Source organism: Nerophis ophidion, linkage group LG20, assembly GCF_033978795.1.
Source record: "Nerophis ophidion isolate RoL-2023_Sa linkage group LG20, RoL_Noph_v1.0, whole genome shotgun sequence".
In the NCBI taxonomy this organism is placed as follows: domain Eukaryota; kingdom Metazoa; phylum Chordata; class Actinopteri; order Syngnathiformes; family Syngnathidae; genus Nerophis; species Nerophis ophidion.
Genome location: NC_084630.1, coordinates 3,461,940 through 3,476,923, shown reverse-complemented (window position 1 = coordinate 3,476,923; position 14,984 = coordinate 3,461,940). Strand labels below are relative to the sequence as shown.

At 36.9% G+C, this 14,984-nt stretch overlaps 1 protein-coding gene across 2 annotated transcripts in view; it reads right to left on the bottom strand.

Moving 5' to 3' along the window:
* Positions 1–14,984, bottom strand: part of LOC133538652 (uncharacterized) — a 103,279-nt gene that overhangs the window by 68,917 nt on the left and 19,378 nt on the right. For both annotated transcript variants that reach the window (XM_061880336.1, XM_061880335.1), the window contains exons 8-19: positions 12,690–12,802; positions 12,377–12,610; positions 12,221–12,295; positions 8,887–9,146; positions 7,740–7,821; positions 5,016–5,159; positions 4,733–4,926; positions 4,411–4,562; positions 2,116–2,228; positions 1,867–2,043; positions 1,762–1,793; positions 1,519–1,616 (exon numbers count right to left, since the gene is read on the bottom strand). In XM_061880336.1, coding sequence (XP_061736320.1) covers positions 1,519–1,616; positions 1,762–1,793; positions 1,867–2,043; positions 2,116–2,228; positions 4,411–4,562; positions 4,733–4,926; positions 5,016–5,159; positions 7,740–7,821; positions 8,887–9,146; positions 12,221–12,295; positions 12,377–12,610; positions 12,690–12,802 — 1,674 coding nt within the window. The remainder of the gene's footprint in view (positions 1–1,518; positions 1,617–1,761; positions 1,794–1,866; positions 2,044–2,115; positions 2,229–4,410; positions 4,563–4,732; positions 4,927–5,015; positions 5,160–7,739; positions 7,822–8,886; positions 9,147–12,220; positions 12,296–12,376; positions 12,611–12,689; positions 12,803–14,984) is intronic.

Below are 14,984 nucleotides of genomic sequence, written 5' to 3'. Positions count from 1 at the left end.
CTATATTAGATTAAAAGATTGTAAAGGTGACCTAAGAGTATTATTTCATGTCAAGAGGTCTCTCACAATATGCAATAACGTATTTAAAAAGTTGTACATAGGTTTTGTATGCTCTTGCTATGAAAATATTTCATTTAGAATTTGTGTTTTGTACTTTGTGGAAATTATTTTATCACGCTCATGTATTTTTTATTTAAAAGTACTAAATATCTAAGCTGGTGTTTCTCAAGCATTGTGCCAGTCAGTATAACTGTAGCTGTACTCAGTTGTAATGTACTTTTCCACCACATGTGGCAGTAACGACAATCTCAAACAAACAGAAGAAGTCTGGAGCTAAAGTCATAACGAAGTTTCTTAAACGCATAGATTATAACTAAAGTAGTGAAGCTGTATTTTTATTTGCAGTTTGATTTTATTGAACAATTATTTAAGAAACATATTAATTATTAATGTAGTTTATTTATTTTCTATTATGTTATTATAATCTAGTTTATGTATTTTAGCACAATATTTGTCAGTCATTTATGAGTCCCTTCTTAAGCAGGATATTTGGTTAGTAATTATTTTTTAACCTGACCTAAGTAAGGTTTATGTGTTATATAAATATTAACCCTTGGGAGTAACACGTGGTTTCACATAATTTCACATGGTTGTAAACTGTAAATAGGTTAGATTAATTAAGTGTAATTACAATCAAGAGTAAGATTACTAATTCAGTCTTAATATTTGAGTGGGCCCCTCTGTAGTGAAACAATTGGGCTCTCAAGTCAAAAAAGTAAAGAAACCGTGATCTAATCCAACGGTGTCAAACTCATTTTAGCTCAGGGGCCGCATGGAAGAAAATCTGTGCACACGCGGGCCGGACTATTAAAATCATGGCATTAAAACTAAAAAATAAAGACAACTTCAGATTGTTTTCTTTGTCTTACTTTGGCCAAAAAAAGAACAAACACATTGTGAAAATATGGAAAAAAAATACAGGCAGCGGTAAAGTTTAGATCCATTAAGGAAAGAAGAAAGTGAATGAATATTTATAACTGATTACATTTACATATGAATAAAAATGTGTTTTCCTTTGTATTTTTTTTTTTATGAATTAAGGAACATTCATGACAACCTTTTTCCAAAACACAATACAGAATGTGAGATACAACAGAATAATGCATACATTTATAATTTGTTTTCAAAACAGTTACAAAAAAGTGGGACCCTAAATATTTACTGTGGGACCCCGTTTTGAAAATTCCTAGCACCAACACTGATGGAGTATTGGTGCATGCAAAACAGCAGCAGGTGGCTGTGGCCTGCGGGCCGCTTCTAATACTAATCAAATATCATCCTGGGGGACATAGATCATTCATTCATGGGCCTTATCTGGCCTGCAGGCCTTGACTTTGACACCCCTGATCTAATCTAAAAATGATAAAAAAAAGTATTTTTGTGTTTGAAAAAATATATGTATTAAAAAGATTATTCAGGTCAATTAAATAGAACAAATGTTTGTTGAGCTTTGTTTACCTTGTGGGGCAAGTCGGATAAATGTGTCCACTGCGTGCCTGATTTGTGGCTCCAAGTCAGGAGGAACAGACCCCATGATGCTTTGAAGACGCTCCAAACTGCACAAACATACCAAAAAAATCCAATAACAATAGCACTCGCTCCTTCAATGTAAAATCCTTTGATTAACATGTTGAAGTAATAACAGCAGCCACTTCCATTTGCTGTAGATTAGTCCCACATTTATCAATAATGTATACTCACACAGCTAAGTAGGTAGTACAGGGAGGATTGGTCTGCCGAATCAAAAATATCATAATTTAACATACTGATGGTTCATCACCATCGGGCCATCAGAGCAGCAGTTACCGTGTAAGCCAACCAGGTCATCAATCCAATGACGTAGACTAGCTTTCTCTCTCTGGGGTACTCCAGCAGGAAGTCAAACACCTCCTTGATGACCACCTCCTTCTCGGGTGGCGTCGGAAGAGGTAGGATGATCATCTGGGCCACCTGTAGCTGAGAAAGGAGATCCAGAACATCCAGCTAGAAAGGAGAAGAGGTGACAAAGGTTAACTGATGAGCGTTTACGTCATTAAAAGTTCAGATCCGACTCACTCCTGAGAAGTATTGGTTGAGGTCATAGAAGTCTGTCACGTTTGGGAACTGCGAGAAGGAACCGAAGTTCTTCGACAACCAGTCTCTGCTGTTGTTGGCTGAGAAACAAACATCTGAAACATACATGCAAGTTATTGAAATTATAATTATTCTGTTTAGAACAGGGGTGTCAAACATATGGCCCACCAACAGGTTTTATCCGGCCCGTGGGATGAGTTTGCTAAGTACAAAAATTGACCTAAAATATTTGAATGTGAATTAGTGAAGTGAATTATATTTATATAGCACTTTTCTCAGTGACTCAAAGCGCTTTACATAGTGAAACCCAATATCTAAGTTACATTTAAACCAGTGTGGGTGGCACCGGGAGCAGGTGGGTAAAGTGTCTTGCCCAAGGACACAACGGTAGTGACTAGGATGGCGGAAGCGGGGATCGAACCTGGAACCCTCAAGTTGCTGGCACGGCCACTCTACCAACCGATCTATACCGCCCCGAATGAAAGAAACAGCTGTTCTAAACGTGACGACTGGATGTCACAATAGCAATTCTTTGTAGATGATACTACATATGTACAAAATAAACCACATGATGTTAGTACATCAGTTGAGGGAAATTATCAAACTACATAAACAACATACAGTAACTTGATTTTGATTTATGTTTTTATCTTGATAGATTGAAAATTAACACCAATGAGTTGATTGATGAACATTATCACATAATTTATTCAGAAGGTATAAATAACGACAACAAAAGATAGAATCTATCTATCTACTATTAATCACAGCATGTAAGTGTAAAAAAATAACAACATTATGAATTGTACAATTTCAGAATGTGCTTGTTCTATTTTTAAACAAAGAAAATAATCTAAAGTCTGTCTTTATTTGTAAGTTATTGTGCCGTGATTTTACCAGTGCGGCCAACTTGGGAGTAGATTTTTTTCCACGTGGCCCCCCGATTTAAAATGAGTTTTGATACCCCAGGTTTTAGAAATAGAACTTTTGGTGGCATACAAAAATGTGGAATAATTATGTCGCAACAATTTAGGAAAACTGTCTTATTGTTATTTGCACTGCTAATTTTCCTCATTGTGCAGATGAAAGCATCATCTATGAAAAGATGCACATTGGATCAAAGTCATAATTACTTAAAATAGTAACTGTAGTATTTCCTAACTATTAGTTGTATTGTCTTTAGTGTGTCGTATTGATGTAAATTCCTATATCTTAACCTTTATTCAGATGCTCACTAAAATCTGAAATCTTTTTCCTTGCAGTACTACAAACTTGAATGGACATTGTGTCCGTATCCTTTATCTTATTTATACCAATTTCAAATCAATTCATAATTTTCAAAACTCGATTAAAAAAACAAATCAAACCAAAATTACCATTATTTTTCTTTTTATTAAATAAAAAAAAAAAAAAAAAAGAATTTTCAGGCCATCTCTATTCAACACAATTGAAGACTCTTTTTCTTGAGGAAGCTTAGGTCCTTTAATGTGTGCAGCAATCTGTTGGAAATCTTTTTTCAGTCTGTTGTGGTCCTCCCACTTCCAAAGACATGCACCTGGGGATAGGTTGATTGGCAACACTAAATTGGCCCTAGTGTGTGAATGTGAGTGTGAATGTTGTCTGTCTATCTGTGTTGGCCCTGCGATGAGGTGGCGACTTGTCCAGGGTGTACCCCGCCTTCCGCCCGATTGTAGCTGAGATAGGCGCCAGCGCCCCCCGCGACCCCAAAAAGGGATTAAGCGGTAGAAAATGAATGGATGGATGTGGCCAGTGGTTTGTTGTATATAATATGTAAATATTACATATATGTTATTTTCTATAGTGCCACTATGGTACATTTTTTGTCTACTTAATTCTTGCATTATCCTCTCCATCCTCACGCTTTCCATCCTTTGAAACTGAGCTACTGTGACGAACAATTTCCCTTGTGGATCAATAAAGTTGGTTTAAGTCTAAGTCAAAGTCACAACTAAGTTTATCTTATCTGTAACCTGTTTTGACATAGGGTTTATTCATTATAATTATTATACCAAAAAATACATAGCGATAATTGGTTTGAATCCAAAATCGTGTTCAATTGAGAATTGATTATCACTCGAATCGTCACCCCAGAAATCTGAATTGGATTATTCGGATCAAATTGTTAGGGGGGCAAAGAGTCACAGCCCCCCCCCAATATTATTTGCATAATCTGTATTGTTCCTGCTTTTTTTTACCATATGAAAATAAACGCCGGGCAACACCATTTTCACAGAGCCATTCGTTTTGTTTACTAACCGGACATGTTGTGATGAAGTCCAGAAGATCTCTTTATGAAGCGGTAAATGAAGGTACTGTAGACGTTTTGGTAGTACTCCAAATCGGAATGGTATTCAATGTACACTGAATTGAAATCCCAGTCACTCATGTGTTGGCTAAGGAGAGCAACACTGCACAAATAGAGCAGAATATTCCACATTATTATTTATTACTAACATTAGTGAGCCAGCTATGTAAGTATATTGGATCTGTCCTTGGTCAAGTGTTCTCATAGGGCAAATTTTCAAATAGCTCTTTGTCAATGTTTCATCACAGTAAGGAAAAAAATCAGTCAACTCACATAGTTTGGTAGGCAGGACACGAGAAGTTCTTGTTGCTGAGGCAGAAAAGCAAGTCATTGGGAATTTTGGGCAGGAGGGGCATCAACTTTACATAGAACCACATGGTAATGAACTCCGGGTCTTCCAGGTTTTCCATGACAGCGTTACTTTCTTCAAAGATATGCCTAAAGTCATACGACACCTCTGTGAAGTTCTGCAAACACAAAAAGAATCGGTGATATATCTCATATTTGGCCTTAATCTGCATGGAAATCACTTGTATACAGTTTTTTTTAAACTCACTGCTGTGGCAAACTCATTGATCAGTAAGTTGAGCCGGTTCGTCAACTCCCAAATCAGCCTCATGATGTTCCCCTCAGTCAGAGTCAGGTTGGTTTTAGCGGCACAGTGCATAATGTGCGCCACATTTTCTACCGCGTCCGTCATCTGCAGGCGACAATGACGACACAGGGATGAGGAATACAATACATGAACTTTCGGTTCTGTGACCAATAATACGAGTTAATGGAATGCTGTGTAATACGACTGCTGTTGTGCTAACAGATGTCTACTAAAAACGGATGTACGCATCACATTAGAGCAAAACCATCCTCTCAGACTGGAGCAGTCCTATCTAAGTCTGTAAGCATTAACTGATAAACTGTTCGCATGAGGGACAAACTTCTTCTAAGAAAATATGAATAGTCCTGCTGCGATCAATTCAATGCCCTGAGAATACATTGACCTTGATCAATGATACGCAGCAGGTGCATTTAACTGGCGGCCCACCAAACTTTTAATTTGGCCCGTCGAACAACACACAAATAGGCTTGATAAAACCATTCAAAATACGGTTTATCACGTATGCAGTACTCCCACGACTACGCAGGGTGCAACAGCGAAGCATATAACAACAATAATAATAATAATAAAAATAATTAGCTTTATTGTCTCCGAGGAGAAATTTGTCTTGGACATCAAGACACAGCGTTTTACATACATACATACATACATACATACGGTTCATCCATCAATACAGTGACGACAGTGAACAGTGCACAGGTATATCAGTTAGTTATGAGATCACACATTACACTCCCCCTGTGTTGCACACCTCCCGTATTGCACTCCTTATTATTGCATCCGGTTATTACAGTAGTTCTCTGTTGTGAAGTGCTTTGATTGCCAGCGGAACAAAGGAAAATCTATACCTGTTGAGTTTGTAAGTTGCTGTTCTGAACCATTTACCATTTAGCATCAACACAATTTCACTATAAAGTATATGGTGTGGGTCACGGGTGATTTTAAGACCCTGCTTCCTCACGGTCTTGTCGAATATTTCTTGAAGGGAACAAGGGGGCTGCATGCCAATTATCTTACCAGCTCTCTTGGTAAGGTTTTGAAGTTGGGTTTTGAGTTTGACGGACAAATTTCCAAACCACGTTTAGATGCCATAACCTGACTCTCGCCAGATCTTTGTAGTTCGCTGAGGTCCACACAAGGGTCTGGGCTTGAAGGCATCGCAAACTTCTTCAAGATAGCAAAAAATAATGAATCAATCAGGATCGCCGGGCGGGATTTCATAGATGTGATGTAGCGCCGAAGCGACTGTTCGATTCAAACAACAATGGTGGCACGGAGCCCTCGCTGCGTCATGTGCTGACATGGATTCTGCAATTGCAACTGTTTTGTCAAATCTATCGAATATTAATTATTTAAAAGATAAAGATGAACAGACAGTGGTTTTAAAGGATGTTTTGGCTCGTCTTCCGACCGGGTTTGGATTTCCCAGCGTCACTCTAATGAGCGTCGCGGGTTGATTTCGATGTGAGTGGTTGAAGTGGCACGTCATTCAAGATAACGGACAATTGGTTTATCCAATCACATACAAGGATTTTTTTTTACAAGGCGCCACCTTCTGAAATACATCTCCTATTTAGAACTCCCAGATCCTTGTGTAGAGCTCAGCGAACTACAAGGATCTAGCGAGAGTCAGGTTAGAGATGCCATAACAGATGACAGATTCAATGTTTGCCGAACTTTCACAGTATCATGTTAAGACCCGCTCGACATCCATTGCTCTCGTCCTCTCCAAGGTTCTCATAGTCATCATTGTCACCGACGTCCCACTGGGTGTGAGTTTTCCTTGCCCTTATGTGGGCCTACCGAGGATGTCGTAGTGGTTTGTGTTGTGGTTTGTGCAGCCCTTTGAGACACTAGTGATTTAGGGCTATATAAGTAAACATTGATTGATTGATTGATTAAAAAACAACATCATGATATTGTGTCACACTGAAGTGGCGTTGGGTGAGTAGAAGAAGATGGCACTATGGACCCTGAAAAAAATCTAAATAAATAGCAAAATTCTGACTTTTAACAAGTATGAATCTACTGAAATTGCTGACTTTGTGACGCTTTTGTATTTGTGGTCGTGTCGTTTTTGGCTTTTTAACTCTGGCAATTAAAACTGGTGAATTTGACAAGCAGAGGGCGATGAAGTTACACCTTAGGTTTAACCGTGGTGAACCAAATTTGTGCAATGTTTGCTGTGTGTATTAACACAAAAAAATTGTTTTATTTATGTCACATACACAATGGACAATAAGTATGTAAATACACAATGGACATTATACTTTCGTAATTTTTACATTTGCAGTCTTACAAACCGAATTAAAGGGAGATGTATAAACAAATAAAACAGAGGAAGAAAAATATTTCCAAAGAAGCGATATAGATTATCAACAAAATTGTTTCTTCATGGGTCTCGCTGCACACGCTGGAAAACAAATAGCGAGGGCAGAATAATTAATTTATTGACAGTGCAGTGTGAAAGCTGATGTTTTTACCTTGTAAAAAAGTAAACACAGTTTCAAAGGAATATAACCTGCGGAGGCACTTTCTAAAGAAACATCCACATTTTGATGTCCGGCCCCTGAGACTTTGGGCTCTTGAAACCGTGGCCATCTTCATTATGTATTTGAATAGCCCTGGTATACTGTAAAGTATAATAAGAAAACAATGTTTTACCCCACAAGGATTCCCATTGAGAGTGACACTGCAAACATCCTGGACTTCATCAATTTCATAGTCAATATGGTGATCCATTTTGCTGCAAGACAAGACAAAGTATAACTTGCTTATGTTGGTTATTATTATAAGTAAATGATGAGAGGTTACCTTGTGGAGACCAAAGACCTTATGTGAATGAAAAGCTTTCCCAAAATGCCTTAAACAATCCTACTCAAGTAAAGAAAAGGATGACACCACAGACAATGGTGTCTTTTTCGTTTTGCTGCAGAAATATTTACTGAAATTACAAAGATGATATACAGTACAGGCCAAAAGTTTGGACACACCTTCTCATTTTATTGCGTTTTTTTTTTGTTTGTTTTTTCATGACTCTTTACATTGTAGATTGTCACTGAAGGCATCAAAACTATGACACCATTTCAGCCAACTACCTCTTAAAGCTCATCCAGATAATGCCAAGAGTGTGTAAAGCAGTAATCAGAGCAAAGGGTGGCTATTTTGAAGAAACTAGAGTAGAAAATATGTTTTCAGTTATTTCAACTTTTTTTGTTAAGTACATAACTCCACATGTGTTCATTCATAGTTTTGATGCCTTCAGTAACAAACTACAATGTAAATTGTCATGAAAATACAGAAAACGCATTGAATGAGAATGTGTCCAAACTATTGGCCTGTACTGTATATATTTTTTCATTTAATTTTCCTCTAGAACTACAATATACGATCATTTTACAACAGCAAAAATTGCAACATTATTCTTAAAATATAGCAAATATATTTTGATAATAAAGTCAAAATATGACTAGTAAACTGTTAAAATGTTATGAAAACGCTTTGAATATACTGCAAAGAGTCACTCATTTTACAAAAATAAAGTGGTATTAAAAAAAAATACAGGTGCAATATAAATAAAAAAAGATGTCATTTTACGCGAATGAAATTCTGTTACAAGAAAGAAGTCAATATATTACAAAAGGATATGTTGCAATTACACAACGGTATCAAGAAAATTATTAAAAAGGTATAAACCAAATTAAACGTTGCAGTTTAACAGTTTAAAATTCTCTCTAGAATCAAAGATCTAACAGATAGTTACAATGACATTTCTTTGCTCCAGGCTGGCGCTAATAAAAGCTGGACTTACTACATGTAACAGAAGGCGAGCTTGAGGCGGGGACTCCTCAGGGACTGGTCGTCCTTGGAGAATCTCCGCAGAACGGGCATCACCACACGTAGGTACCAGTCCTCCATCTCTGTCGTGTTGCATTCCGGCGTCTCCACGGGATAAAGTGGTTGTGGCGGTGGCGGATGATCCCTTGGTTTGTAAATACTGGCCATCTCCGCCAGTGTCCAGTTGAGAAAGAACTGCATCATAGTGCTGCCTCTTATTTCAGACACGTTCCTCTGGAAGATGAACATTTATATTTTTGTACGAATGTAGGAATGATACATTTATTGGGTATGAAAAATCAATGATACATTTTATTTTTTTAGTATCATTATTATAAACATTATTGTTATATTCAAATCCGTCATTAGAAATAATAATCGTAATAATGTTACTTAAGTACAGTAGTAACTCAATTCAAGTGTGCCCCAACCTAAGAGTGTCTTGAGATAAGAGCTGTCTGTGGGCTAATTGTTGTGCTTTCAGTTGCAAGCAAAAATTTGAGATACAAAGCATCCCAGGTATTAGTGGGCGTGGAAATAATGTCACAGTGAATACCGTAAGATTCGACGAAAACATCTGCTCTTACTTACTTGCGATAGCTTATAGCTGGATATTAACTTTATTATTAACTTTGTTTTCCAACCATGGGAAGGACGAAAGTGTGTGTGAAGGACAGTGCTGAGATACAAGGGTTTTTTGCTAAGAGCTCTCTTAAACTTACTAAAAAAGTATTGTTTACCATATATTATTATCAATACATCCTTATACTTAATTATTAAATTATTTTTTATTTGTTATACAGTATGAGTAAGATACGCTGTATACTAGGGCTGCGAATCTTTGGGTGTCCCACGATTTGATTCAATATCGATTCTTGGGGTCACGATTCGATTCAAAATCGATTTTTTTTCAATTCAACACCACTCAAAAACCATTTTTTTCCCGATTTAAAAGGATTCTCTATTCATTCAATACATAGATTTCAGCAGGATCTACCCCAGTCTGCTGACATGCAAGCAGAGTAGTAGATTTTTGTAAAAAGCTTTTATAATTGTAAAGGACAATGTTTTATCAACTGATTGCAATAATGTAAATTTGTTTTAACTATTAAACGAACCAAAAATATGACTTATTTTATCTTTGTGAAAATATTGGACACAGTGTGTTGTCAAGTTTATGAGATGCCATGCAAGTGTAAGCCACTGTGACACTATTGTTCTTTTTTATTATTTTTATAAATGTCTAATGATAATGTCAATGAGGGATTTTTAATCACTGCTATGCTGAAATTATAACTAATATTGATACTGTTGTTGATAATATTCATTTTTGTTTCACTACTTTTGGTTTGTTCTGTGTGGTGTTTGTGTCTCCTCTCAATTGCTCTGTTTATTGCAGTTCTGAGTGTTGCTGGGTCAGGTTTGGTTTTGGAATTGGATTGCATTGTTATGGTATTGCTGTGTATTGTTTTGTTGGATTGATACAAAAAAATAAAAATAAAAAAAATAAAATAGATTTTTTTTAAATGACAATCGATTCTGAATCGCACAACACGAGAATCGCGGTTCATATTCGAATCGATTTTTTTCCCACACCCCTAATATATACAAACAATTATATTTACATGCATAATTTTTTGGGGGGGAAATTATAATACTTCAGAACAAGGAGCCATCTTTTTGTGTTCATATGGCCTGAGAAAGTCTGTAAATAATAAGTGTCAATTAAGTACTTCATCTTCTCTCACTAAATGTCATTTAGTTTACTTTATTAAGGATCCCCATTAGTCTACACCGCAGTGGAGACTATTCTTCCTGGGGTCCAGGCAAAAAACATCACACTATCACAAAACAAAAGATTACAATGGAGTACAACATGCTCAAATAATTAAATTTTGTAAAACAAAAATAGCAGCAACAAACAATAACTTTGACTTTACATAATAATGTTCATCCCAAAGATAAAAAGAGCAATATAAAAATATATATACATATTTTTGCAAAAATAAAACAAGGAAACAATGGCCAGTATACTCCATTTTGACAGTAAAAAAAAACCCATGGACTGCATGTATTTGCCTATCTTTTAAATATTGCAACAAATATTGTATTATATTTTTGTTAAGATACAAATAAATGCTTAAATAATTGCTTCACTCATGATTTCAAAGCAAGATATCCTTCAAATTGTTTATTGCAAATATGAAAATAGATTTTACTGTAAAAATAAGTAGCTCAGTTGTCAGAAAATACAGTAGTGTTGTTTTTCAATTTACATTAATATGCTGTGAAAAGACATTGCAAATTTTACGGTAATTTTTTGGCAACCGAGGACAATTTTTTTTTACAGTGTACGTTAAAAAAATTATAATCAAATGCACAGGCAATTTTGTAATAATATCATGAGTGAATCTTCATACGGCCCTCTGAGGGCAGCCATACAGCAACGGCCCTTAATTAAAAAGCTTTAAAGTTTTGTTATAGTACTTACTACTAAGTAAAGTATCCTGATGTGACTTACTGTATGTATTACTAAAATAATATTTTTCTAAATTTGAAATTTAGTATGCTACAATTAGGGGTGTGGGAAAAAAAAATCGCGATTCTCACATTGTGTGATTCAGAATCGATTCTCTTTTTTTTTTTTTTTATCAATCAAACAAAACAATACACAGCAAAACCATAACAATGCAATCCAATTCCAAAACCAAACCTGACCCAGCAACACTCAGAACTGCAATAAACAGCAGTTGAGAGGAGACAAACACGACAGAACAAACCAAAAGTAGTGAAACAAAAACTAATATTATCAACAACAGTATCAATATTAGTTATAATTTCAGCATAGCAGTGATTAAAAATCCCTCATTGACATTATCATTAGACATTTATAAAAATAAAAAAAAGAACAATAGTGTCACAGTGGCTTACACTTGCATGGCATCTCATAAGCTTGACCACACACTGTGTCCAATGTTTTCACAAAGATAAAATAAGTCATATTTTTGGTTCCTTTAATAGTTAAAACACATTTACATTATTGCAATCAGTTGATAAAACATTGTCCTTTACAATTATAAAAGCTTTTTACAAAAATCTACTACTCTGCTTGCATGTCAGCAGACTACGGTAGATTCTGCTGAAATCCTCTATATTGAATAAATAGAGAATCCTTTTAAATTGGAAAAAAAATCGGTTTTGAATCAAGAATCGTGTTGAATTGAAAAAAAAATCGATTTTGAATTGAGTCGTGGGACACCCAAAGATTCACAGCCCTAGCTACAATCATAATGAATGAATGTTTGTACCTGTTTGGTGAACCACACAAAATCATGAACGAAGCTGCCGATGGGTTTGACAGCCGTCATGATGCCTGTGATCACCTGGTGGTGGGAGAGCATCAACAGTTATGCAAACAAACAGTTTTATTGGGAGTAGCAGTGCGAGACCGTAGTAGAGCACACCTCTCCCAGGCTGTTGTGAGGGGATGCTGGTAAATATGGGCTGTCAGTGGGCGGGGGAGAATAAGAATGTCCGGGCCCGGTCCGGTTGTGGTTTCCTCCATAGTTCCCTAGTGGGCCATCTGCCATCAAACTGTGGAATACGAGGTGAAGAGAGCCGTTGCTCAAACCTCCCACCTCGGGCCTTAAAAGCAGCTCGGCCTTCTGCTGCGGGGACAGCAGGTTAAGAACTTCCAGCTGTGTGCAGAAAAGAGATGGAGGCATGAAGGATGGGAATAAGTCAACCAAAAGCGAGAGGACAGACAACAGGACTCACGCCATCGAAGATGATGTTAATTGTTGAGAGGTCGTTCATTCTGGCCATAACACTGAAGGCACCAAAATTCTTCAACAGCCAGTCTTCACTGCTTTCGTTTGGATGAACACAACCTGCATGGAAAGGCAACAAAAACTGATGAAAAAAATCTGCCTTTAAAAGGTAACCTGTAATGCAAAACCAATTGTTTGTGATACCTGCTTTTGTGTATTTGGCATCTGCATAAGTCCCAAAAATGTGAAATTAAACCACGGAGGCATGATGGAAATATTTATTAATTTATTAATTAATGATGGGCGATGGTGTTGATTGTTTTGAAAAAATAATAAACGTGAATCCACTGTGTACTCTTGCCCCAAGTGGAGGACGTTAAGTACCTCGGAGTCTTGTTCACGAGTGAGGGAAGAGTGGATCGTGAGGTCGACAGGCGGATCGGTGCGGCGTCTTCAGTAATGCGGACGCTATTGTGGTGAAGAAGGAGCTGAACCGGAAGGCAAAGCTCTCAATTTCCTGGTCGATCTACATTCCCATCCTCACCTATGGTCATGAGCTTTGGGTTATGACCAAAAAGACAAGATCACGGGTACAAGCGGCCAAAATGAGCTTCTTCTGCCGGGTGGTGGGTCTCTCTCTTAGAGATAGGGTGAGAAGCTCTGCCATCCGGGAGGAACTCAAAGTGAAGCCGCTGCTCCTCCACATGGAGAGGAGCCAGATGAGGTGGTTCGGGCATCTGCTCAGGATGCCACCCGAACGCCTCCGTAGGGAGGTGTTTAGGGCACGTCCAACCGGTAGGAGGCCACGGGGAAGACCCAGGACACGTTGGGAAGACTATGTCTCCTGGCTGGCCTGGGAACGCCTCGGGATCCCCCGGGAAGAGCTAAACGAAGTGGCTGGGGAGAGGGAAGTCTGGGTTTCCCTGCTTAGGCTGTTGCCCCCGCGACCCGACCTCGGATAAGCGGAAGAAGATTTTTGTATTCTATTTTTATTTTGAATTTACAAACCCCTGGCGCTGTTTTGTACTGTTTTCATAATGTTGTTTGACTTACTGTTTGTAATTGTTGAAATTTATAAATAAAATAAAAATAAAATAAAAAAAACTCGGCTGTAATGACCGGAAATCGCCTCTTTCGGCATAAAAAAGTACGTAACAAAGTGAATAATCCAAGTTTTCCTTACTTGTGGATGGATTCAAAATTGTGAGCCTTTAATGATTTCGCCGTCATTCAAGTGTCTTTAATGTTTTCGCTGTCATTAAGTGGCTGAAATCGCCTCTTGTTGCTGCATATTATGCAGAGCGGGCTTGTTCACCTGTTGTGATAAATCCATATTTCAATTAAAGTACGGCTCCTCGTACCGTCTATTAAAAGCTTTCTTTTTGCTGGAAGTCTTAGGCTGTTCTTCTCTCTCTTCGCTGTGCCTTTCCCCTTCGCAAGGAAACTTTCCAAAGACGTCGGTTTTTTACTCATTTTGCTAGCTGTGTTCAATTTTGGCGCTCAGGTGATCAAGATATCACCGAGAGAATCCGGTCATTTTTCAAAATAAAAAAAAACTTTTCAAAATAAAACATTGTTCAGGCTCAGATAATGAAAAAAACGAAAATAACAAATTTAGTGGTTCTTGACCTTGCTGGAGGTACCGAACCCCACCAGTTTCATATGCGCATTCACTGAAACCTTCTTTAGTGAAAAATAAAATGTTTTTTTTTTTTTTTTCAAATTCAAGACAAATTTATATGTTTTTGGTAACACTTTAGTATGGGGAACATATTCTAAGTCAGTGGTTCTCAACCTTTTTTCAGTGATGTACCCCCTGTGAACATTTTTTTAATTCAAGTACCCCCTATTTAGAGCAAAGCATTTTTAGTTGTAAAACAAAAACAAAGAAGTAAAATACAGCACTATGTCATCAGTTTCTGATTTATTAAATTGTATAACAGTGCAAAATATTGCTCATTTGTAGTGGTCTTTCTTGAACTATTTGGAAAAAAATTTATAAAAATAACTAAAAACTTGTTGAAAAATAAACAAGTGATTATGTTATAAATAAAGATTTATACACATAGAAGTAATCATCAACTTAAAGTGCCCTCTTTGGGGATTGTAATAGAGATCCATCTGGATTCATCAACTTCATTCTAAACATTTATTCACAAAAAAAGAACTCTTTAACATCAATATTTATGGAACATGTCCACAAAAAATCTAGCTGTCAACACTGAATATTGCATTGTTGTATTTCTTTTCACAGTTTATGAACTTACATTCATATTTTGTTGAAGTATTATTCAATAAATAT